This window comes from Euleptes europaea, chromosome 19, assembly GCF_029931775.1.
Source record: "Euleptes europaea isolate rEulEur1 chromosome 19, rEulEur1.hap1, whole genome shotgun sequence".
NCBI classification, from domain to species: domain Eukaryota; kingdom Metazoa; phylum Chordata; class Lepidosauria; order Squamata; family Sphaerodactylidae; genus Euleptes; species Euleptes europaea.
The window spans coordinates 25,266,461-25,292,454 of NC_079330.1; the positions used below are offsets into that span (position 1 = coordinate 25,266,461).

General features: G+C 48.5%; 1 protein-coding gene across 1 annotated transcript; it reads left to right on the forward strand.

The window, feature by feature from the left end:
* Positions 1 to 1,611: 1,611 nt before the first annotated feature.
* NEK8 (NIMA related kinase 8) lies at positions 1,612 to 23,933 on the forward strand. Its single transcript, XM_056865243.1, has 15 exons — positions 1,612 to 1,658; positions 5,120 to 5,325; positions 9,675 to 9,907; positions 12,897 to 13,028; positions 13,557 to 13,765; positions 14,232 to 14,305; positions 15,324 to 15,505; positions 15,868 to 16,018; positions 16,883 to 16,959; positions 18,154 to 18,271; positions 18,462 to 18,612; positions 20,262 to 20,425; positions 21,732 to 21,890; positions 21,982 to 22,140; positions 23,880 to 23,933. The coding sequence occupies exons 1-15, from the start codon at positions 1,612 to 1,614 to the stop codon at positions 23,906 to 23,908; spliced, it is 2,091 nt and encodes a 696-aa protein (XP_056721221.1). The 3' UTR covers positions 23,909 to 23,933.
* The last annotated feature ends 2,061 nt before the right edge of the window (positions 23,934 to 25,994 follow it).

Below are 25,994 nucleotides of genomic sequence, written 5' to 3' on the forward strand. Positions count from 1 at the left end.
ATGAACCAATTTTGCTGATTTATATGTTGCTCTGGTATTCCTTGGTGCTTTTTAATGTTCAGTTATGAGCACTGTTTGAGCCCACACACTCAGCCCTTGGCATGATTATAAGAACATAAGAAAAGCCATGCTGGATCAGACCAAGGCCCATCAAGCCAAGCAGTCTGTTCACACAGTGGCCAACCAGGTGCCTCCAGGAAGCCCCGCAAGCAAGACGGCTGCAGCAGCATTATCCTGCCTGTGTTCCACAGCACCTAATGTAATAGGCATGCGCCTCTGATCCTGGAGAGAATAGGTACACATCATGACTAGTAGACATTTTGACTAGTAGCCATGGATACCCCTTTCCTCCATGAACATGTCCACTCCCCTCTTGAAGCCTTCCAAGTTGGCAGCCATCACCACATCCTGGGGCAGGGAGTTCCACAATTTAACTATGCGTTGTGTGAAGAAATACGTCCTTTTATCTGTTTTGAATCTGTCACCCTCCAGCTTCAGCAGATGACCCCGCGTTTTATGCAGCAAAATGGAAGCTTTTGGAGATACCGGACAAGACGGACTGGATAAACAAAATGCTGGAACCAGCAGAAATGGCTAAACTTACAGCATTAGTAAATCTAAAGGAGAACACAGATTTTGTGAGAGAATGGGAGGCATGGACAATATATTGTGAAAATGAATTAAAGCTGGGAAGGCTTAAAGGTTACATTTTGATCTAATTCAAACGAGAGAAGTAGAAATATTATTAAGGATATTGATTTAGATTAGAAAAATTGTAATTAGATTGATATAAGAAATATATTATAATGAATTAGAATTTAAATGCAAAGGGGACAATTAAGTTATCCAATAGATAGAGGAGGGGAGAGGGGAAGTCAATGAAATACTAGCATTGGTTAGTTATTTGGTTAAGAAAAATAATGTTTATATCCTATAACAATGCTATTGAATGATGCAAATTATTGTGAAATAAAAAAACAATATTTTTTTTTTTAAAAAGCAGATGACCCCGCGTTCTTGTATTATGGGAGAGGGAGAAGAACGTCTCCCTGTCCACTCTCTCCAAACCGTGCATAATTTTATAGGCCTTTATTAGGATTATTATTATTATCCTGTTTATATTTTATATATGTTTTAATGACCTCTGTTCCCCCCCCCTTTTTTTTTTTGGTATACATGTACTTCTGCTTTGTGATTTTATCGTTACTGTCTCCATTTCAAGGATGTACTTATCGTTTCAAGTTATTTTTAGACTGGGTAATTATCCCGTTCCGGAGGCTTTCGAGGAACAATGGACGCAACAGCGACTGGCATCGGTAAATCTCCTCCGGCGCCAGGCTGTGGCAGGGTGGACGCAATATTTAAATAAACTCGTTTTTCGGCACCGTCGCTTTTATTCATACCTTCTGGGTATTTTCCCCCCCTCCTCCTAACGAGGTTTTGAGTCACCTCCGGAAACCGAACATCAAACTAGAAACGGTTTAAACGCCAACCGTCTCCGTGCGCGCGAGAGGATTGTCTCCTGCCGGCTTCCGTAGCCGATCCCGGAAGCGTCTCCAAGGCGACGCGGGACTGCCGGAGTCGCGGCCTAGTCGCGGGAAAGGAGGCCTGATGGAGAAATACGAGCGTATCCGGGTGGTGGGGAGAGGGGCGTTCGGGTGAGAGCACCGTCGGGTCTTAAAAACGGGGTTAAAAACAAACAAACAAACAAAAAACCGCACACGAAACATTTAATTTGCATTCGTAACATCTAGTTGTTATTATTTGCCGTCGAGTCGCAGCTGGCTTATGGGGACCTCATAGGGTTTTCAAGGCAAGAGACGTTGCACGTGGGATAGATGCAGCTAAATGGAAGGCTGACGAGAAACCGACTAAAAAAGACTGGATAAATAAGATGCTGGAAGTGACAGAAATGGCAAAACTTGCGGCTTTGATAAATCAGACTGACAATGTACAATTTTTGGGGGGAATGGGAGGCGTGGAGAATTTACTGTGAAAAGCAATTTTTAATGGGACCATTTAAAGGATACTTGGTTTAACCCCTTATATATTTTGAATTATGGTTATATCATGATATTGAATTAACAATTAGACGAGATAAGATAAGTATATATTAATTAATTCTCAGTGGAGAATTTACTGTGAAAAGCAATTTTTAATGGGACCATGTAAAGGATACTCCTTGGTTTAATCCCTCATATATATTTTGAATTATGGTTATATCATGATATTGAATTAACAATTAAACAAGATAAGATAAGTATATATTAATTCTCAGTGGAGAATTTACTGTGAAAAGCAATTTTTAATAGGACCATTTAAAGGATACTCTTTGGTTTAATCCCTCATATATATATTTTGAATTATGGTTATATCATGATATTGAATTAACAATTAGACGAGATAAGATAAGTATATATTAATTAAACAGGATAGGGATTAATTTTGTTAGCAAAAGTATATACAATTTAAATTAAGATGGAAGAGAGTGAGGGGGAAGTCACTTCATGTTTTAACTACTATAATTGTTTCCTTTTTATCACCTTATTAAATTTCAAGTAATTGATGTTTTTTATATATGTTAATGAAATGAAAAAACAATAAAAAAATAAATAATAAAAAAGAGAGACGTTGAGAGGTGGTTTGCCATTGCCTGCCTCCGTGTCAGGACCCCGGTATCCCTTGGAGGTCTCCCATCCAAATACTAGCCAGGGTCAGGGCTGAGAGTGTGTGACTGGCCCAGGGTCACCCTGGAAGCGTCCATGGCGCCAGTGGGGATTTGAGCCTGGGCTTCCCAAGTCCTGGCCCCACACCTCAGCAACTACACCACATTGGCTCCGAGCCGAAAGGCGGGGGATCGTGGGTGGGGGGTGACTTCCAAGTCACTGCAGGCATCCTCGGAAACGTGCTCCACAGAGTTCAGAGGGGCTTTCTTCCCACCTGGAGACTTCCGTGCAGGGGAGAGGGGCTGTGGCTCAGTGGTAGAGCATCTGCTTGGCATGCAGAAGGTCCCAGGTCCAATCCCCAGCATCTCCAGTTCAAGGGACCAGGCGAGTAGGTGATGTGAAAGACCTCTGCCTGAGACCCTGGAGAACTGCCACCGGTCTGAGTAGGCAATACCAAGGGTCTGATTCAGTATAAGGCAGCTTCATTTTAGGGGAGGGGCTGTGGCTCAGTGGGAGAGCATCTGCTTGGCATGCAGAAGGTCTCAGGTTCAATCCCCAGCATCTTCAGTTAAAGGGACCAGGCAAGCAGGTGATGTGAAAGAGCTTTGCCTGAGACCCTGGAGAGCTGCTGCCGGTCTGAGTAGACAATACTGACTTTGATGGACCCGGGGTCTGATTCAGTAGAAGGCAGCTTCACGTGTTCATGTGCAGCTTTTATTGGGAATAAACTCTATTGGACACAGCGGGGCTTCCTCTCCAGTAGGCTTTCCTAGGATGGCCGTGCAATGCTGTTACTTTAAGGCACACTTAACGGCTGGTGTGGGAGAGGGGCTTGCATTGTCCACAAATGCAATTTGACATGTGAAATCCACATTGACCAAGACTTGACATTCACTTAAAAACTAGCTTTTCTTTTTCTCCCCTGTGAACAGAGATGTGGAGCAGGAAATATTCCGCTGGAAAAAATTTTGGTGCTTTATTTTTTTTTCTAGCAGAAGCATTTCCCCCCTAAAGGCTGTTTCATAAAATTAATAATAATGAATGGACGCCATTGCAATTTTGCAATATAGACAATATTGCAGTATAGGAAGGTTTAGCAGTTTCACAGTTGTAATTGATGTTTTTTTCAGGAGATTATGCCTATGAGTTGTGTGAAAGAGTACATGCAGGTTTTATTTATTTGTGAATGAGGGGAGGGGGCATAAAATCACAAATACATATAATAATCCAAATTAAACATTCTTATGAATTCATGTGTGAGGATCAATTGTTTTTGAAAGCTAAAATTCTTATTTCTTTGATTCTTCTCACATGGTGGAAGGGATGTTGTAATCCCCAATCTGATATGAAACTAGCCAGTGATGAAGTGTCACAGTGAATTCTATGGAAGGGAGGTCAATTCTGCTGAAATAGGTGAAAGACACCGACTTTCATGCCATATCATACACAGTCCTTTGTCTGTTGCAACTAACTAGTTTATCAAAAGTTTTCATTGCCTTTAGTCTGATTTGGTTTTTTTCCTAATCAAATATTTCGCTGCAAGTATTTGTTTCTATTGGGATATAAAATTAACACGGGGCACATTTAATACGTTTTTGCTTACTAAATATAAGTCAAAACAAATATGCTAGATCAGATCCCACTCTGTTTAGGGAATCAGTAAATTTCCAAATCTCAGTTTTCTGGAAAATCCATCGATATGTATGAGTAAATTTCTCAAATCACAAACTGGAGTCTTGTAGCACCTTAAAGGATAGCACATTTTTAAAATTCTAGCATAAGGTTTTTGGATCTGTTAATCTTTAAGATGCCAGTTAACTCTAGTTTGTTTTTATTGTAACAGACTTACAAGGAGACCCTCTAGAATTTCTTACAAGTTAAACTTTCCAGACTGTCAGGCATCTTTAGAATATTTTGTGGAATGGGAGTCTATGTGTGAAGAGCATTTGTTCTTTGTAAGCTTCTGTGAGGTAGGTCATCATTTCACAGAAGGAGAAATGGGGCTGCAGGGTAGTGACTTGGCCAAGGTGCTGCCTACTGAGTCCATGGTGTAGGTTTGGGATGGCTCCTGGAAGCTCAGTTAGGTGTGTGTGTAAAGTGCTGTCAAGTCACAGCCAACTTACGGTGACCCATTATCAGTTTTCAAAGCAAGAGACTAACAGAGGTGGTTTGCCAGTGCCTTCCTCTGCACAGCAACCCTGGTATTCCTTGGTGGCCTCCCATCCAAATACTAACTAGGGCTGACCCTGCTTAGCTTCCGAGATCAGGCGAGATCGGGCTATACCATGCTGCCTTCCCTCCTCAAGCTCAGTCATAGGAGGTCTCAAATTCAGCCTCTCATTAAAGGAACTTAGGTAGCTGTAAAGACCTGGATGGGCCAACGGTCTGTTTCTGTATAAGGCAGTTTCATAGGTTCAGGGGCCATTGATCTGCTTTCTGTGCCCATCCCACAGGATCGTCCACCTCTGCCGGCGCAAAATGGACCAGAAGCTGGTGATCCTGAAGCAGATCCCTGTGGAGCAGATGACCAAGGATGAGCGACTGGCAGCGCAGAACGAATGCCAGGTGCTGAAGCTGCTCCATCACCCACATGTCATTGAGTACTATGAGAACTTCCTGGAGGACAAGGCCCTCATGATCGCCATGGAGTATGCCCCAGGTGAGGCAGTTTGCCCTCGGTGGCGGAAACCTAGTCTATGTTAACGACTTCTCATCTGTTTAATTTCCTTTTCAGGTAGATCAAGAGTGACAGGAGGGCACCTTTGGCCATCTCGTTCAATGCAAACATTGAACTGGGTATTTATGATATGATAAAGTTTAGTGTTTGCAGCCAAAGGCTATTACAATCTGTCATATAAAACATCTAAACAATAACATTAAAACAGTCCATCCAAAAATGCTAGTCATTAAATGAATTAAATGCCCTGATTAAATACAGCTTTAGCCCAAATTTTCTTGGCTGCTAGGGCAAAGAGTGACACTGTATAGGAAACAACTGGATTGACGTCTAAAAGGAGAAAGAGCAGCTTTTCTGTATCTGAAAATAGTTTTAGGTCCTTTAGAAGCACTGTAAGAAATTTAGTTCTGGGCTCTGTATAGAGAGGACAGAATAAAATATAATGCATTAGGTCCTCTGGAACTGCGGTTCCACAAATGCATAGATGACAGGCCCATGGTGTTTGAGAGTAATGTCCAGCTAGCAAAGCTGTTGGCAGAGTTTGAAACCGGATTGAGGTGAAAGCCGTTCTGAGATTGTGGAAGGGGATACTGACCAGATATGAAGCTCTGACATCCCTTTAAACCACAGGGAGAATTTGGACTGGGAGATTGATTGCCTGTCTGATGGCAGCGTCACACTTAAAACACCCAATCACAAATGTTGGTACCTGCCATGGGGACACCCTGGGTGTTATCCGATATGGAGCAGCAATGCAGGATGTTGTTACAGTAGGCTAATTGTGTATTCTAATCATGATAACAATAATAATCTTTAATATTTATTCTTCTAGGCTAGGCCCCCACATGGACCATGTAGTCAGGTGTGGTCCCTGCCTTCAGGTACTGACAGTCGAAAATCAGTGCAAGAGAAGACACAAGGGAAAAAAGGAGGGATATGATGCTAGAATTCTGTGCCTTATATAAAAGACGTGTATGAAAGAAGGCTGCATAGTTTGCTTAATAGTCTCGGTCCAGGGCAAGGGCGTATGTAGGCCTTTGGCAACATTGAAAGCCCCTCTCTGGCTCTTGAGATTTCTTAGGTCTTTGCTCGTTTTCATTCTTCTTTGCTTTTACTCGGTCAAAAGACAAACATGCCAAGTGTTTCGATGGGAGCATTTCCTCATAATAAGGAACAAATGCAGGTTTCAGCACTGCCTTGAGGACTTGGAGCATTTTCCTCACTGGGCAATGAGGTTTATCACACATCAGCAGTCTGTCAGAAAGCCAGGGAAGCAGGAGAGCAGCACAGTTCTCCCTTTGCTTGGTAGAATAGCAGAGGCAGTGGGTTCATCCTGCTGTAACCAGTGGTCCCTTGGTCAGCAGTTGACTGAATTCACCAGTGCTGCAAGCTGCTTAGGTTCTTTTTTGTGATGTTTATCGCCTTCCCCCTGTGGCCTCTCCGGACTGCCCAGAGGGCTGTGCATGCATGCAGGCATGAATATTATCTTTTCCTGATATGCTAACCAGTGCCCCATCCCTTGGCTACAAGGTCTGTGTTTATCAAGAGCTGCCACCCGCTGGCTCTCCTACTTCCTTCTCTGTGTTCTCCCCCCCTCCTCATCCACTTCAAAAGACCTTCCCAGCCTGTGCTGCTTCCTAGCAACACCTGGGCTCCTTGCAACTGGAAAGAATGCCATTGTTCGCAGGGCCCTGTGGGTGCAGCTGGGCCACTTTCAGGTTGGGCTTTTTCTCCTTCACTAACAGCAGTGTCCCTTCTGCCCTTGACTGCAACTGCAAGGAGGTTCTGCTGAGTAAGGAAGAGTTGAAACACGCTGACCTCTAGGTGGTTTGGAAAGACAAGCATGTTTGGGGTACTGGTGGGTTGCAAGAGTTTCTCCACACCACCAAGGCCTTGAGGCAGACTCCTGCAGAACAGGTTCAGCTTGTTTGCTTTGGAGATAGGCTTCCTCTATGCCAGCAACTGAGGGTGTTAACCCCTTTATGGCCAGCTGCTTTCCACCCGTGCCTATGTAGGATGGGTTTCTGGAAGTCTTGTAGCTACAGGGAAAATGTTTTTTCCTATTAAAAAACAACCAGAAACAAAATTTTACTCACTTTCCTTTCAAACCTAAAGATATATTATTGCTATAAGAACATGAAATGCAGCATTTATAACTTAGCACATAAAAACATAACAGCATAATAAAAGCCATGCTGGATCAGACAAATATGGATCAAACCCAGCAGTCTGTTCACACAGTGGCCAACCGGGTGCCTCTAGGAAGCCCACAAGCAAGACGACTGCAGCAGCATTATCCTGCCTGTGTCCAACAGCACCTAATGTCATAGGCATGCTCCTCTGATAGTGTAGAGAATAGATATGCGTCATGACTAGGGTTCATTTTAACTAGTAGCCATGGATAGACCTATTTTCCATGAATATGTCCCTCCCTTCTTAAAGCCTTCCAAGTTGGCAGCCATCACCACATCTTGGGGTAGGGAGTTCCACAAATCATACTGTTTGGCATATTTATGAAATTTAGAAGTAGAAATGCCTTCGCTTACTTCAAGGAAAATTGGAGATATACCCAGTACTTGAAAGAGTGTAGCAGTTCGCAGCTGTCTGTGCTAGCTTAACACGGGTATCTTCATTTTTACCATCTGAGAGGCAAGAAAAAAAAGATTAAGGTAGCAAATGAGGTCTTTAGTAAACAAAAGAAAGTGTATTATTTGGACAGAAACACTCTCATACAGTCACACTCAGTAAGGCTACCTGTATATTTGTATATCAAGTTAAAGATTATAGCACTAAAAACACTGAACTCTACAATAATTGAACACATTAGAGCATATTAATTGTTGCCAAAATTATTCACATTTGAACAGTTAAGCATATCCTTGAAAATATGTTTATGTCTACAGATATGGAATTATCATTATCTAATGCTGTAGATTAAAAGTAAAGGTAGTCCCTTTGCAAGCACCGGATTATTACTGACTCATGGGATGACATCACATCCCGATGTTTACTAGGCAGACTATGTTTACAGGGTGGTTTGCCAGTGCCTTCCTCAGTCGTCTGCACTTTACCCCCAGCAAGCTGGGTACTCACTTTACCAACCTCGGAAGGATGGAAGGCTGAGTCAACCTTGAGCCAGCTACCTGAAACTGACTTCTGTCAGGATCGAAGTCAGGTTGTAAGCAGAGCTTGGACTGCAGTACTGCAGCTTACCTCAAAGAAGAGCCCTGCGGTGCAGAGTGCTACTTTTAACGCTGCAGATTGTCTTTCATACAACATTTTGCACTACATATTTTAAGTCAACCCTTGACTTAACAAGCATTTTACTCATTCTATTTCACAAGTTTTTTAAAAAGTGTTCTCCTGAGTCCTCAGAAAAGAACTGTTATTTTTGTTCAATTAGTGTGTAGGTGCTGTGTGACTCCTCAATAGATTGGTTGCTCACAAAATGAGGGCCTATTTGACTGACTGCCAAACCAGGGGTTAGGAAGGGATATCCCTTCCCCCCCTCCCTGCCCTCTTGATCACATTGGTGGTTTATTTACCATGGTACAGTCCTGCCTTGCAGTGTAGGTAGAATGACTCGTTTATAAAACCACAAAAGGTGTGAAGGAGAATGAATGAAGAGAAATTACGGTATGTCCTCACTTCCCCCAAAAGACCAGACTCGGTGCTGTCCAATTAAACTGAGTAATTACAGGTTTAGGGTAGGCAATTGGAAGTATTTTAGTTTCAAAGGGTAACCGTGTTGGTCTGCTGCAGAACTAGGTGCGAGTCCAGTAGCATCTTAGAGACCAGCAAGATTTTCTGTCGAATGGACCTGTGACTCGAAAGCTTATACTCTGAAAAAAAATTTGGTCTTAAAGGTGCTACGGGACTCGAATTTGTCAAATGACATAGAACTGATTGACATAATTAATTGCCATAGGATGTCATGATGTTCACTAGAATTAGGTGGCTTTCAAAGGACCCTTGTAAAAGGACCTGTTACCTTGGGGGCTTTTACTACATTTCCAGAGCTCGGTTGCAGATAATGGCCATTGCAGTCATGGCTAACTGGTGGGATTTCCAGAAGCATTTGGCTATCTGCTGGTGGGACATGGTGCTAGACTAGATAGACCTGGCGCTGATCCAGCTGGGCAGTTCTTAGGTTCTTACGACCAGCTGGACTTTTACCTGCCAGGGGACTCTGTTCTGAGGCACCTGGAGTTTTTTGGCAACAGTCTTTGTTGCTCATTCCATTGCCGCTTTGGTGCAAGATAAATCAAGACCCATCTGCTTCTCTCTCCCAACTCTCTCCCCTTCCACCTGTCTGTCCCCCCCCCCACCAGGTGGTACCTTGGCAGAATTTATCCACAAACGTGGCAGCTCCCTGCTGGACGAGGAGACCATACTACACTTCTTTGTGCAGATCTTGCTGGCTCTGCATCACGTCCACACCAAGCAGATCCTCCACCGTGACCTCAAGACCCAGAACATCCTGCTGGACAAGCACCACATGATCGTCAAGATTGGTGACTTCGGCATTTCCAAGATTCTCTGCAGCAAGAGCAAGGCCTACACGGTGGGTGTTTTTCTGCTGCTTGGAGTGGTTGTGAGGCAGGGACCTCCTGGTCTTTCCCACGGAATTGGCAGCCCACCCAGAGGAGGGAAAGACCCAGGCGAGATGGGCGGTTTGTTTAGATGTTCTCCTAGTGGTGTGGGATACGCTTAAGATAAAATGCCTGTTGGGTGGCTCTGTTAGATAGCCAAAACAACCACGAGTCTTGTGGTGCCTTAAAGGCTTGCAGTTTTATGGTGACCTAAACTTCCTTGAAGAATCCCGTGGCGCAGAGTGGTACGCTGCAGTACTGCAATCCAAGCTCTGCTCACAACCTGAGTTCGATCCCAATGGAAGTCTGTTTCAGGTAGCTGGCTCAAGGTTGACTCAGCCTTCCACCCTTCCGAGATCAGTAAAATGAGTTCCCAGCTTGCTGGGGTTAAAGTGTAGGCGACTGGGGAAGGCAACAGCAAACCACCCAGTAAACAGTCTGTCTAGTAAACGTCGGGACGTGACGTAACCCCATGGGTCAGGAATGACCCGGTGACCTTTACCTTTTTAAACTTCCTTGAGCCAGAGACCACTTTGTTGGATGCTCTGGGTAGACATTTCAAGGGCACCTGAGAGGTGTTTCCAAGGGGGTTAAATCAGTGTCAGCCACAATAGCTATGCAGAGCTTTTATAATATTCAAATGCAGGAGACCTCTGATTACCGTTGCTGGAGTGGGCCAGTGGCTTAGAGATGTACAATTTCCAGGCATTTGGGGAGGTGGGTACCAAATTGGGGGGTGGGAATTGAAAGATACGCAATACTTACTTTCTTAACAAATCTGAAATTATTCCACTTCTTTAATAACATAACATGCGCCTTTTATAAGTTAGTTAATCACATGAGATTGTACAATTTGTTATATTTTTGGGATTTAAAAGCGTAAATAGAGTGCTGCTCTTTGAACACATGAACACATAAAGCTGCCTTCTACTGAATCAGACCTTTGGTCCATCAAAGTCAGTATTGTCTACTCAGACCGGCAGCGGCTCTCCAGGGTCTCAGGCAGGGGTCTTCCACATCACCTACTTGCCTAGTCCCTTTAACTGGAGATGCTGGGGATCGAACCTGGGACCTTCTGCATGCCAAGCAGATGCTCTGCCACTGAGCTACAGCCCTTCTTTCCACAGCAGCTTGCAGCAAGGGGAATCACAGAGTGCTCTTCTTGCCCCTTCCAGGCCTTCCCTGAATTTGGAGCTCTCCTGGGGTAGTCAGTGGGCCACCGCTTAACGGTCCTTTGCAGACGGTTCCTAGAAACCTCAGTCTTTGTTGCCTGGCACAACCGCTGCTAGGGTTGTGACCCTACAAGGCAGCAGGTATCATGAGAAGCTGTGGTTGTGGGGCTGGAGGGTCAACCAGTGGAGCAGGTGGGCTCCCATTTCCCCTTCTTGAACACATGAACACACATGAACACATGAAGCTGCCTTCTACTGAATCAGACCTTTGGTCCATCAAAGTCAGTATTGTCTACTCAGACTGGCAGCGGCTCTCCAGGGTCTCAGGCTGAGGTCTTCCACATCACCTACTTGCCTAGTCCCTTTAACTGGAGATGCCGGGGATTGAACCTGGGACCTTCTGCATGTTGAACAGATGCTCTACCACTGATCCACAGACCTTGCATGACAGCCCCATGAGCTGCTGTTGATGTAGTGGCCCCATAATTCCAAGGAAGGAACCTTGGATGGCTTACAGTGCATTTTGCCCCAATTGATTGGAGACCATAGTTGAGGTGAGGAAGCAGAGTCCTCCAGGTCCAGCGGGCGAGTGATTTGGGCTTTCCATGATCATGTTACTTGAACTACGTGAAGATCATTGCGCTTGAAGCTCCATTTTGCAGTATGAATGCCTCTCTGCTTGTAGACCCTGAGGTCTGGATTATGGGGGGGGTTAATCTTTGGGAAGAGCCAGTCTTGCCTTTGGATAGTGGCTTGGACTTGAGTGTCCTCGTTTCCTTCCTGTTCTGGGTTTTGTGGTGGAAAGTGCCATCAGGTTAGGGAATTAGGAAATTTTTACACTAAGAGTTGTTGGACAGTGGAATCAGCTACCTAGGGAGGTGGTGAGCTCCCCCTCACTGGCAGTCTTCAAGCAGAGGCTGGATAAGCACTTGTCAGGGATGCTCTAGGCTGGTCCTGTGTATCAGAAACACCTTTATTGGCATAAATGGTCCTGTGTTAAGCAGGGGGTTGGACTAGATGGCCTGCATGGCCCCTCCCAACTCTATGATTCTAAGTTACAGCTGACTTACGGCAACCCTGTAGGGTTTTCAAGGCAAGCGACATTCGGAGGTGGTTTGCCATTGCCTGCCTCCACGTGAGCTGAGAGAGTTCTGAGAAAACTGTGACTGGCTCAAGGTGACCCAGCAGGCTTCATGTGGAGGAATGGGGAATCGAAGAAAAAAAGGAGGGGAATAAAACCCAACCTAAAAACAGAAGCTGGGTACCCAAGGTTGGGTGAAAAGAAAATATATATAAGTCTATGTATAAATACTGAAAGTAGAATTTATTGGAAGTGCTATGTAAAAGTTAAAATTATTTAAAAGCATTAAAATAGCACAATGGCATTTCCTGAGGTTGATAACTTTAACCACAAACCAAACGCATTTCAGCCTATGGGGCCTTCATCAGTGGTTAATTAAAACCCTTGTTAAGCCGGCACACATTTACAGAAATACATTAATAAATACAAACAGTTCAAACCCAACCAGGCATGTGTATATGTTGTAAAATCTATTCCCAATTATTCATACATCTGGTGTAATAGGTTCTAGTTGTAATACTGGTTAGTATATATCTCTCATATACTATGTGTGCAGGTATCAACCTAGTAAAGCAGGGAATCGAACCCTGTTCTCCAGATTAGAGTCTACTACTACTAACCACCGCACCGCGCTGGCTCTCTTTCTGTGTTTTGTACCCGCCTGTAAATTTGCCTGGTGTTCTAATATGCCTTTGCCCATTGTCCTAGGTGGTGGGCACCCCATGCTACATCTCTCCGGAGCTGTGTGAGGGCAAGCCGTACAACCAGAAGAGTGATATCTGGGCCCTGGGCTGTGTGCTGTATGAACTTGCCAGTTTGAAGAGGGCCTTTGAAGCCGCGGTAAGTAGTTGGGCAGTGGGGTGGGTTGACCCACAGTGTGAGGGGCCGTGGCTCAGTGGTAGAGCATCTTCTTGGCATGCAGAAGGTCCCAGGTTCAATCCCTGGCATCTCCAGTTAAAGAGACCGGGCAAGTAGGTGATGTGAAAGACCCCTGCCTGAGACCCTGGAGAGCCACTGCTGGTCTGAGTAGACAATACTGACTTTGATGGACCCAGGGTCTGATTCAGTGTAAGGCAGCTTCGTGTGTTCATGTGTCATAAATAAAGACATACAAGACGGGGGAATGGTGGAAAACGGCAACTCAACAGCACGAACTAGTACTGAGTGAAGAATTTCTCGTTGCGTTCTGTGGTTTTGTCAGTTTCTTTTCCATTCTCTCCTTCCCCCCTTTTAAATTAGCGAAAAAGCATTTCCTTGTTCAGCTCACCCGGCTCTTACAGGCACCCTCTGCTCTGTCAGGAGGGTGGCTTGGCAGTGGTATCCCACTCCACCTCCCCCTGACCTGACTGTGGCCCTGCTCCTGCCTAGAACCTGCCAGCCTTAGTGCTGAAGATCATGAGTGGGACGTTTGCGCCCATCTCGGACCGCTACAGCCCTGAGCTGCGGCAGCTCATCCTCAACATGCTCAACCTGGACCCTTCCAAGCGCCCCCCGCTGAACGAGATCATGGCGGAGGCCATCTGTATCGGGCCCCTGCTGAACCTTTACACGGACGTGGGCAGTGTCAGGATGCGAAGGCAAGTGCTGCAGCTCTGCCGAGCCCTCCCCGGGGGGCCTGCTCTCGCTCCTCGCAACAGGGTGTCTGTTGTGGGGAGGGGAAGGGAAGGTGATTGTAAGCTGGTTTGATTCTTCTTCTTGAGAGCCAGTGTGGTGTAGTGGTTAAGAACGGTGGTTTGGAACGGTGGAGTCTGATCTGGAGAACCGGGTTTGATTCCCCACTCCTCCACATGAGCAGCGGACGCTAATCTGGTGAACTGGATTTGTTTCCCCACTCCTCATGAATTCCAGCTGGGTGACCTTGGGCTAGTCACACTCTCTCAGCCTCACCTACCTCACAGAGTGTCTGTTGTGGGGAGGGTAAGGTGATTGTAAGCCATTTTGATTCTCCCTTAAATGGTAGAGAAAGTTGAGATATAAAAACCAACACTTTCTTCTTCTCCAGACCTGCTACATGTTCAGAGATCCTGTTATTTCTTTCCACAGACCTGAGAAACCGTTAGTGCCAGCAGTGGCTCATGGCAGGGCTGGAGGGAGAGCCGCCAGCGCGAGAGTCAGGGGTAAGGCTAGGGGTACTTGATGGGAAAGGCTGGCTGGGACCCTTGCCCGGATCGCTCCCGCTTACCTAGCTTGGGGCGACACCCCTACTGGAGCCTTAAAATCCTCCACCTACCACAAGGTGTTTCCTTCTTTTCCACGGGTCCCCAACATGGTCCCCATGAGTGCCACTGTGCCCACTCACCTTTTCTGGTGCTCGCCAAGTGTTTTTAAGGAAGTCGGTGGGGTAGGGTTGCCGACCTCCAGGTAATAGCTGGAGATCTCCTGGTATTACAACTGATCTCCAGCCAATAGAGATCAGATCACCTGGAGAAAATGGCTGCTTTGGCAATTGGACTCTATGGCATTGAAGTCCCTCCCCAAATCCCTCCTTCCTTAGGCTCCACCCCAAAAATCTCCCACCGGTGGCGAAGAGGGACCTGGCAACCCTAGGGGAGCCAATGTGGTGTAGTGGTTAAGAGCGGTGGTTTGGAGCGGTGGAGTCTGATCCCCCACTCCTCAGCATGAGCGGCGGAGGCTAATCTGGTGAACTGGATTTGTTTTCCCACTCCTACACACGAAGCCAGCTGGGTGACCTTGGGCTAGTCACACTCTCTCAGCCTCACCCACCTCACAGGGTGTCTGTTGTGGGGAGGGGAAGGGAAGGTGCTTGTAAGCCGGTTTGAGTCTCCCTTAAGTGGTAGAGAAAGTCGGCATATAAAAACCAACTCCTCTTCTTCTTCTGCCCAGCAAGGCTTCTGATTGACTATTGGAGATTTGAGTGGCTGTGCAGATTTTTAAAAAATGTTGCTTTGGCAGTAGCTGCCACCACAGCCCAAGGAGCTACACTGTGTTACTAAAGTTAAGCTGTGTCAATCATTTTGTGGCTGGCTCCACCTCCTGAGGCAGCCATTTTGTTACTGTGCCCACCATGCTGGTCAGGATTCCAAAGGTGCCCACAGGCTCCTAAAGGTTGGGGACCCCCGTTCTGCACTTTGCCACAGCCAACATCCCATTAACAGCGTTTTCTCGTTGATTCAGGATCCCGAGGCAGGCTGGCCAGGCCCAGCATCCCTCTGGCCCCGTCTTCAGTCTATGCCTGGGGGGGTGGGATCACCACTCCTCTCCTCCTGCCTCTGCTGAACACGGAAGTGGTGCAGGTGGCCACTGGCAGGACCCAGAAAGCAGGCGTGACCAAATCCGGGCGGCTCATCATGTGGGAGGTGAGAGGGCACAACCGTCCCCTGTGCGTAGGGCTGGGGGCCCATTTGCTTCCCAGCTGGCAGAGGTGGGAAAAGGGAAATGGCAGCTGGCTAAACAGACTGGTGCTCCGGATCACACCTCGTGGCCTGCGAGTCTGCCTTGTTAATTCCAAGTACGTTGGTACAACCCTGGCGTGCCAAGACGCTGCCGTGCATTCTGTTTCTGCTCAGGGGGCGGGGGTGTGTGTGGAGAAACGCTTTCTCGTGACTTCAGACATTTCGTGGCTGAGTCTCCGCGCTGAGGCCAGACCTGGTTCAGACTCATCACACGAGGGTGAGTGTCCGCACGCGGCCCTGCTAGGATCGTCTCCCCCCTCTTTCAGCCTCCCCCGATGGGTGCCGCCGCAGGGCCCTCGCTCCCTGGAGCCACGGAGCAGCTGCAGCCCCAGCTCGTGTGCCGCTTCCTGGAGGGCCAGTCCGGGGTGACCATCAAGCACGTCGCCTGCGGGAACCTTTTCACAGCTTGCTTGACAGGTACAGCTGTGGCGAGGGGCCATTTGCTGCCGCTCGCCCGCCCAGAGGGTGGCTGGGTGTGGGTTGGCTGGAGTCCCTGCTCGGTGTAGTCCCTGCACAGCTATTCAGGAAGCGCAGGTTGGGTTGTGCATTTGCCTCTCCCCTGGCCACTGGAAGGGGTGTGCGTATCCATAGGCTTACCAAACAGTCCACACAAAATCTGCTAACTAGTGGGCATTTTGGCACCACGGAAACCACAATACAGCATTCCTTCCTTGAAAAGAGCACACACCTTTAGTTCTCATTGTTGCAAGGAAACTTGGAAGCATACCCTTTCCTTAGGATGGAGATTTTTTGGTCCTGTTTTAACTTGAACACAGTCCAACTCCTTGAACGTACAGAATCTGAGACAGAACTTGGGATAGGTGACTGTGGAATGAGATTTTGGGTGGGAGAGTGCACCGAAACCCGGGATGTTGTGGACAGGTGACCCCATGGGCCAGTTGAGTCATCTGCCACTTATGCTGCAGTCCTTTGCCTGGGAAAGGCTGCTCAGTGTGTGACCCCGCTGCTTGCTTGCGGGAGCTGTGGGATGCGGCGGAAGAACGCTGGCTCATGCATCCTAAGGCGAGTTACCTGCTGGTCGGTCTGAGGTTGCAGGTAGGTTTCTGTCCCTACCTGAAGTCTACCTGGCGCTCCTCCCCCTCCGACAAGGTGCTTCCTTGTATCCCAAACCCTGGGTTGACCCGTTGGGTCTCCCGGCTCCCGTTCTTGCTTGAGTGCTGTGCTGGAGGTCCTGAGCTGTGCTGGGGTACACAAGAGAAGATGGCAGCCGGTAGACTGTTCTTGCAGAGAAGCCCCAGCAGCTCTCCTTTGCACCCACAGACAGAGGGATCGTCCTGACCTTCGGCAGTGGGAGCAGCGGCTGTTTGGGGCACGAGACTTTTGTGGACGTGAGCCAGGTCTGTAGGGCCCGGAGGCCAGGTTTTGTGGGGTTTCTTCAAATGGGGGGGGGGGTGATCCTGACTTCTTCCAGCAGTTGGCGTCACCTACGTATCTAGGACAGGGCGGAGTTGGGCTCATAGCAGGGGGTGAGAAAGACGGCTTGACTCATGCATCGAAAGCCAGGAATCCAAATCCTGATTCTGCTGTTTTCCAGCCTGGCCCAGTTCCACCAGAAGCTGCTTTCAGCATTTTGGGGGGGGGGGGGACACCACTGGGCTAGACTGCTTTGTGGCTTCCTTTTGGCCATGGGTCAGGCCCTCCTACAGCTTTGCTGCCCACCCCCAGCCTTGCAGGGGCTTCCTTGCTTTGCCAAGGGACAGTCTTTCCTTTTCAAGAGGCTTGCAAGCAACACCTCACTAGCCACAAGCCCTTGCCCCCATTGCTAGTCCTGGGAATGCTGGAAAAGGACCTCAGCGAGGTCCTCTGGGGTGGTGGCGTTAGCAGTCTGTTTGAGGCAGATCCAGGAAGCTGGTGTAGAGAAGGTGGGAGTTTCTTGTCTGTCGGAAGGCAGCTGGCTGCTTGCACAAACTCACATGCATTAATGCGGGGTTACAAAAAGTGTTGGGGCCGTGGCTCAGTGGTAGAGCATCTGCTCGGCACGCAGAAGGTCCCAGGTTCAATCCCCGGCATCTCCAGTTAAAGGGATGAGGCAAGTAGGTGAAGTGAAAGACCTCTGCCTGAGACCCTGGAGAGCCGCTGCCGGTCTGAGTAGACAATACTGACTTGGGTGGACCCAGGGTCTGATTCAGTAGAAGGCAGCTTCTCAGTACTTTGGGAGGGGCTGTGGCTCAGTGGTAGAGCATCTGCTTGGCATGCAGAAAGTCCCAGGTACAATCCCTGGCATCTCCAGTTAAAGGGACTAGGCAGGTAGGTGATGTGAAAGACCTCTGCCTGAGACCCTGGAGTGCTGCTGCCGGTCTGAGTAGACAACATTGACTTTGATGGACCAAGGGTCTGATTCAGTAGAAGGCAGCTTCATGTGTTCATGTGTTTCTGGCCGGAGGAGATCCATACTCACCACTGGCAAACTAGCCATCAAATGGCTGGGTCAAACTGAGATAACAGAAAGGGGGAAGGGGGTGTCTGTATTTGTGGGATCGAGAATGGGTCTGGCTGGCAGAGCAGAGTAGCTGTTTATGTTCTTTCTGCAGCCCAAGATTGTGGAGGCTCTGCTGGGCTATGAGATCACACAGGTCGCCTGCGGTGCCTCCCACGTCCTGGCCGTTTCCAATGAAGGGGAGGTCTTTGCCTGGGGCAGAGGGGAGAATGGTGAGCAGCTCGTTTTGTGTTGCATGCACTTGAGGAAGGTGGGTTTTACGCCCCTGCAAGCATCTCCGGTGGGCTGTCGGCCAGATGCTTCTGGCCCAACACACTGGCTATTTGGAGGTCTTCAGGATCTCTTTCACATAGAAGACCCAGGCTCCCTTCAGATCGCTAAGACCTCCCTTCTCTTTGCCAGGACGCCTGGGCCTGGGGACGCAGGAGTCCCACAGTTCTCCACAACAGGTGCCCATCCCCATGGAGCACGAGGCACAGAGGGTCCTTTGCGGCATTGATTCCTCGATGATCCTGACGGCAAAGAATCAAATTCTCGCCTGTGGAAGCAACAGGTCAGATGCAAGGGACATGGCTCCATATTGTACCAAAGGAGTTGGGGGGCCAGGTCTCCTGCTAGGCTGTGGGGGACTGTTGGCCTGACCAGTGCTGTGGGGTGGGGCAGTTCTTCAGTTCAGGATGCCGGAACTACAGCAGGGAGAAGATTCTGCTCTGTTCCCTGGGCAAGGGTAGAAAGTCAGCCTCCTGGTATTTATATCAGGGCTTATTGTGGCCCATTCGATCTCCCCTTGCATGGCTGACGAGAACTTGAATTAGGTACAGGCTGAATATCCCTTATCCACAAATCCAATATCCAAAATGATCCAAAGTCCAAAACTTTTTGAATGCCCACAAAGGGCAATAAAACGGCACGTGTGCGGGCCGGTCGCACCAACGGCAGGTTCCCCACGATGCCCCACATGCACAGAATTATTAAAAATATTGTATAAAATGACCTTCAGGCTATGTGCATAAGGTGCATATAAAACGGAAAATGAGTTTCGTGTTTAGACTTGGGTCCCATCCCCAAGATGCAAATATTCCAAATTCCCAAAAAATCCGAAACACTTTGGATAAGGGATACTCAATCTGTACCACGAAGGCTGAGCAGAAACAATGTAAAAATGAGTTAAACAAAATAAATCAATTTATTATACAGTGCACCTAAAATACAAATTAAAAACGTATCCCTTGAATTTAGCTTCTAGACTAAAACCACTGGACTAAGGAGTCCTCAGTGTACATTATATAATACAAATGAATATCCCTGTTTGACAGGGCATTAATTCAGAAAGCGCACCATGGTTTAAATTACTCAAAAGTGACCATTTTAGAGCCCGGTATCTAACCAAGATCTCAAATTATAACCTCAGAGAAGTGTTTTCTGCTCTACGCTTTGAAACAATGCCAACGCCATTTTAGTCGGGTGGTACAAACAAATCCCTAAGGATCAAAGCTTGTGTATCTACAATACCCGTGTGCTGGAAGATCTACCCCACTATATGTGCAGCCCAGGGTTAAATTTCTTGATGGGCTACTAGTGGGTACAAATTTTCACTCTGAAAAGGAGAAAATCCTGTTGACTGACTCCAACAATTTTATGCCTTATAGAACATCATTGTTTGCTCTGGCAGCAAGGAAAACAAGGGCGAAGGCAGATAGCCCTAGAGTAGAATCCCTTAAATGATGTCGTTATCGGTGGTCTGTAGCAATGTTAACCCTTTCAGATTTTATTTTTCTATAAAAGCTTTCTTTTCTTAATAATGTGCTACTCTGTGGATGATGTTTTGTCAAATACAAATAATTTTTTTAACAGAGCGGTTCCTCAGTGGAACAGGCTTCCTTAGGAGGTGGTGAGCTCTCCTTCCCTGGAGGTTTTTAAGAAGAGGTTAGGTGGCCATCTGTCAGCAATACTGATTCTATGACCGTAGGCAGATGATGAGAGGGAGGGCACCTTGGCCATCTTCTGGGCATGAAGTAGGGGTCACTGGGGGTGTGAGGGGGAGGTTGTTATGAATTTCCTGCATTCTGCAGGGGGTTGGACTAGATGACCCTGGTGGTACCTTCCAACTCTAGGATTCTACGAAATTTTACTTACTTGTAAATGAATATCCACAAGATGATGACATACAAGTAAGACCACAACCCCCTTCCTATTCTCCAGGTACAACAAGCTGGGCTTGGACAGGATCTTGTCTGGGGAAGAGCCCCTTGTGGCGGACCAGGTGGAGGAAGCCCACGTTTTCAGCCCTGCCCAGTCGGCCCCCTTGTGCGAAGGGGCCATTGTGTGGGCTGACATCGGAACGGCCCATTCGTCAGTTGTCACAGGTGTGACTGGGGAGCTCGACTTCTGGAGGCCTGTGTGGCAGTGTTGGCTGGAGGCCCTGACTGGAGGCATGATCCAGAATTGTAAAGGGAAAGGGGTGGTGGTAAAAAGAGTGCTTCTGAGGATATGCAAAGAGCTGCTCACTCCCTACTGAGCAATCAGCCCCAGGGAAGCATCCAGCCTGCTCCATCCTGAAAAATTAGGATCACTATGAATATACCACAACCATGCACTAAATATCTTAAGCATACCATTAGAAATCCCATATCAAAATATGTCACTCCCCTTACCCAAGCTCTCAGCCAGATTGATTATAACAGTATTCCCCAAATCAATTAACAGGTCCTCTCTTCCTGTATCTCTTTTTGTACCTCAGGTACGTGCGCTCATTAATGAGCAAAACGCTTGAGTTGACCGATCTACCACTTTGAAAGAAAGCACATTTTTCACACCATGCATAATTTGTGGAACCCCCTGACATATGATGACCACTATATTATACAGCTTTAAAAGAAGATTAGACAAAACCATGAGGGAAGAGGGGCCCATCAATGGCTATTAGCCATAGTGGCTGAACAGAACCTCCATGTTCAGAAGCAATATACCTCTGAATAACCACTGCTACTATGTATCAATAGAAATGCTGGGCCTTGGTGTACTTTCTTGTGGACTTTCTGGGGTATCTGGTTGGCTGCCCTGGACAGCCATATGCTGGACTGGAAGGGCCTTTGGTCTGATCCAACAGGGCTTCTCTGATGTTCTTATGCTAAAAAAAGGTAAAGGTCCCCTGTGCAAGCACCGGGTCATTCCTGATCCATGGGGTGACTTCACATCCCGACGTTTACGAGGCAGAGTTTGTTTATGGGGTGGTTTGCCAGTGCCTTCCCCAGTCATCTTCCCTTTACCCCCAGCAAGCTGGGTACTCATTTTACCGACCTCGGAAGGATGGAGGGCTGAGTCAACCTTGAACAGGCTACCTGAAACCAATTTCTGTCGGGATTGAACTCAGGTCGTGAGCAGAGCTTGGACTGCAGTACTGCAGCTTACCACTCTGCGCCACGGGGCTCATGTTCTTATGCTAAAGCCTGATAAAACTTTGCAGCTTGACCTGAGAGATTTGCAAAAGTTGTTTAGGCCTGGACACTTTAGTGCCCAAAGAGTGGAGTCCCATACTATCAGGGCAGGCAGCAGGTATGCATCCCACTGTGCAGCATGTCCTTGCTTCCTGGATGCCAGGGATGCTCTTGGCCGGTGGTCCTCTTGCAGAGCAGTAGGGCTAATCAGCCTCCGCGCCTTTCTCGTTGGCAGCCTCTGGCCAGTGCTACACCATTGGCAGCAACCAGCATGGCCAGTTGGGCCCTGTCCCTTGCCGTGCCAGCCGGGTGCCCTACCTGGTGGAGGGGCTCCAAGCCATCAAAGTCATCATGGCGGGCTGTGGCGATGCCTTCACGGTTGTCGTGGGAGCAGGTGAGTGGGGGATGGGAGCCGAGGCGGGTTTGGTGGGCTGCCGGTTCAAGGCCGCCAGCTGGAGTAATGTGCAGCTGCTGCCCTCATGCAGACGGTGAGGTATGCACCTGGGGGAAGAGCGCGAGAGGGCGCCTGGGAAGGAAGGACGAAGACATGCGGAACCCCGGTCCCGTGCACCTGGAAGAGACCCACCCGTACGTGGTGACATCTGTCTCCTGCTGCCATGGAAACACTCTGTTGGCTGTGAAGCGTAAGTCGGTGGGATCCCGGAAGTGGAGCTTGGGAACTGGGACATTTGCGTTGGGGCGGCTCCGCGTCTTCTTGCAGGATTTGCTTACTGCCAGTCGGCGAGCTGAGGCAAAACAGCCTCCATCTCTTTCTCCTTGCCATCCTTCTGCCCACAGACAGGTGCCACCTAGCTGGCACCAGAGTTAATGAGTGGGGGCAGGAATGTCATTCAAAAGGCACTTGGTGGCATATCCCAGCCCACTTCCCCCGCTCAGAGTCAGCTTTCTTCAACAGCTGTCAGTCTGAGAGGCTTCAAGTTGCTTTCTTCAACAGTTGTCAGTCTGAGAGGCTTCAAGTTATCGATGCTAGAAGGCCCAGTCACTGTGATGAGCTGGAAGAGTTGTCTGAACTGTGAGTGTAGTGTGCATAACAGTGCCTCTACAAAGCAAGAAAATATTTTGTGGCCAGCTTGAGGCAAGCTGGGGCTAGAAGAGCCCCGTGGCGCAGAGCGGTAAGCTGCAGTACTGCAGTCCAAGCTCTGCTCATGACCTGAGCGATCCTGCCAGAAGTTGGTTTCAGGTAGCCGGCTTGAGGTCGACTCAGCCTTCCATCCTTCCGAGATCGGTAAAATGAGTACCCAGCTTGCTGGGGGTAAAGGGAAGATGACTGGGGAAGGCAATGGCAAACCACCCCGTAAAACAAAGTCTGCCTAGTAAACGTTGGGATGTGACGTCACCCCATGGGTCAGGAATGACCCGGTCTTGCACAGGAGACTACCTTTACCTTTTATGAGGCAAGCTAATTGTGTTTCGGATGTGACAGCTAGTTTGAATTTCAGGTGGTTTCTTCCGAGCTCTCGGGTGCAGAACGGCCTGTATCAGGGCTAGATAATCATTTTGGGAATTTTCTGACCAGGGGACAGTCTGCCTCTGAGATCTGTGGCCTCCAGGCACTTAGAGAGACTGAGCAGGACCTTCTTGTTGCCCGCAAAGTCTGTGTGATTCTCTGGTCACTTGGTCTTGGTATTGTTTTGCACCCCGCCTGCGTGGTGTAGTGGTTAAGAGCGGTGGACTCTGATTTGGAGAACCAAGTTTGATTCCCCACTCCTCCACCTGAGCGGCGGTCGCTAATCTGGTGAACTGGATTTGTTTCCCTGCTCCTATGCATGAAGCCAGCTGGGTGCCCTTGGGCTAGTCACAGCTCTTAGAGCTCTCTCAGCCCCACCTACCTCACAGGGTGTCTGTTGTGGGGAGGGGAAAGGAAGGTGATTGTAAGCCGGGTTGATTCTTCCTTAAGTGGTAGAGAAAGTCTGCATATAAAAACCAACTCTTCTTCTTCCGGCTGTCTCCTCTTCCCTTAAATCTGGCCCCAAACTGGCTGGCAGTTCCCAAGGTCACCCTCAACCCGAGGCACTTCCGCTGTGGAACCGTGCTGCTTATTTTCTGGGTGATGAATGGTGCGGAGGCTGGAGCCTGCCCAGGGACTTCGAGTAGTGGTGGTGGGGAGAGGCTGGAACTGGGAAGGCAAGGGAGGAGAGAGCGCCAGGCCCCTAAGCGCCTTCTCATTCCAGCCCAAGGACAAAGCCCCCTTCTGTGTTAGTCCCCCACCACTCGTGCCAACCACTGTGCTCGTGCCAGTCCCGTTTCCGCTGTCATGGATCCCTAAGAAGTCTGTAAAAGATGGGCAGAACCTGGCAACCAAAGCTGCCTCTCTGTCAGAACACCCCTCATGACTCCTGACCTCTGTGCCTTTATGTTTTAGCTGCAGCAGAGGAGCCCTGCCCACCATAAAAGGAGCAAGTGGGGGTGGGAGGCACAGGCAGGATGGCCACCATGACTCCCCTAGCCTACAACAGAGCCTCTTTTCACCGGACCCTTCTGCATGGAGCCCTGGACGCTACAGGAGCTCGGTGCCACTGCCCTGGGGGAAGGACCAAGCCTCTGCTTTCTGCCTGCCTCAGCTGGAATGAAGCTGAAGAGGAATTCTCGAATTGCTCGTGAGAAGAAAGCAGGTCGAGTGCCCCGGGAGGGAGCAGTGCACTCTGGGAGAGGGACCACCCCTGCCAATCGCCTCACGACCTCCTCTCCTGCACAACTTCAGGAACGGAGCAGCCCAGTCCAGGGTTTTATCTTTATGGCTTTCTCCTGCTGACTCAGCCTCTGCTGCGTGGGCCCTCGCACGACTCCCGCGGAGGGAGCGGAGTGTTGTTCTCACAGCCACAGGCACTGCCAGGAGCGATTCAGGGCCCAGGTTTGCAGAGTTCCCAAGATCTGCTTTTCCTGGTGTTTCTGAGCTCACATTGCCAAATCTTCCTTGTCTAACCAGAGCCATCACCTTTGGCTGCTTGGGATCCTTCCTCTTTTCCTAAGAGTCTTCCAGACTGACATGCCTTCTGGAATGAATCCTGGCATTTTCTCGTCAATATGCAAAGGCAGAGGTTGGGTGCGAGGGACCCCTGACCCACAAGAACCAGTTTCCCCAGCCCCCTGACCCTAGACTAGCTGTCTGCAGTTGACACAACAGCCACTAGTATTGGGGTGCAGTGGTGGGGGATGGGGAGATGGATAGGATTCATCAAAGTTCAGATGCCCTTCCTTCCTTCCTTCCTTCCTTCCTTCCTTCCTTCCTTCCTTCCTTCCTTCCTTCCTTCCTTCCTTCCTTCCTTCCTTCCTTCCTTCCTCTTCCTCTTCCTCTTCCTCTTCCTCTTTTCCTTCCTTCCTTCCTTCCTTCCTTCCTTCCTTCCTTCCTTCCTTCCTTCCTTCCTTCCTTCCTTCCTTCCTTCCTTCCTTCCTTCCTTCCTTCCTAATTCAGGTTTAAAATGCAAAAAATTAGCAGAGTATTTGCCACCTCTTTTCTTGCTTTAAATACCTCATCGCAATGGCTGCAGTATTATTGATGCAGAACAAATGGCTGCTTATCTAATTAAAGCTAAAGAATCCGTGCCTTTGATATGTACCCATTGAACATGGCCCCACGTAGCTATTTCTACTACAGCTGCTCAGGGGGTTTGACCCCTTGAAGCAGCCTCTTGTGGAGTTAGAGCATAAGAACATAAGAAAGGCCCTGCTGGATCAGACCAAGGCCCATCAAGTCCAGCAGTCTGTTCACACAGTGGCCAACCAGGTGACTCTAGGAAGCCACAAACAAGACGAGTGCAGCAGCACCATCCTGCCTGTGTTCCACCGCACCCAAAATAATAGGCATGTTCCTCTGATACTAGAGAGAATAGGTATGCAGCATGACTAGTGTCCATTTTGACTAGTAACCATGGATAGCCCTCTCTTCCATGAACATGTCCACTCCCCTCTTAAAGCCCTCCAGGCTGGCAGCCATCACCACATCCTGGGGCAGGGAGTTCCTGGGGCAGCATCCGTCTGCCTAGTTGAGGGCTGGCTGGTGATGGCTCTCCAGGGCCCAAGGCCACAGGAAGACACACACACCCCCCGCTGTTTTTTGGGATCCTTCTGATTGGAGATGACTGGATTGGACCTGGGGCCGTCTTCCTTGCCCATTGCAGATCAGGGGTATGACAGAAGAGAGGGCGGCTTGCTTCATCCTTCAGGGTTGAGAACCCAGCTCCACCTCTTGTGTGTGTGTGCCGTTAAGTCACAGCTGACATCTGGAGACCCTGTAGGATTTCCAAGGCAACAGAGGTTTGGCGGTGGTTGGCCATTGCCTGCCTCTGCCTGGGCTGAGAGAGTTCTAAGCATGCTCCAAGAGCTGAGACTTTTAGGACTTACATATATTAATGGCTCTGGCTGAAGTAAGAAGAGTTGGTTTTTATATGCCGACTTTCTCTACTTTTTAAGGAGAATCAAACCGGCTTACAATCACCTTCTCTTCCCCTCCCCACCACAGACACCTTGTGAGGAAGTC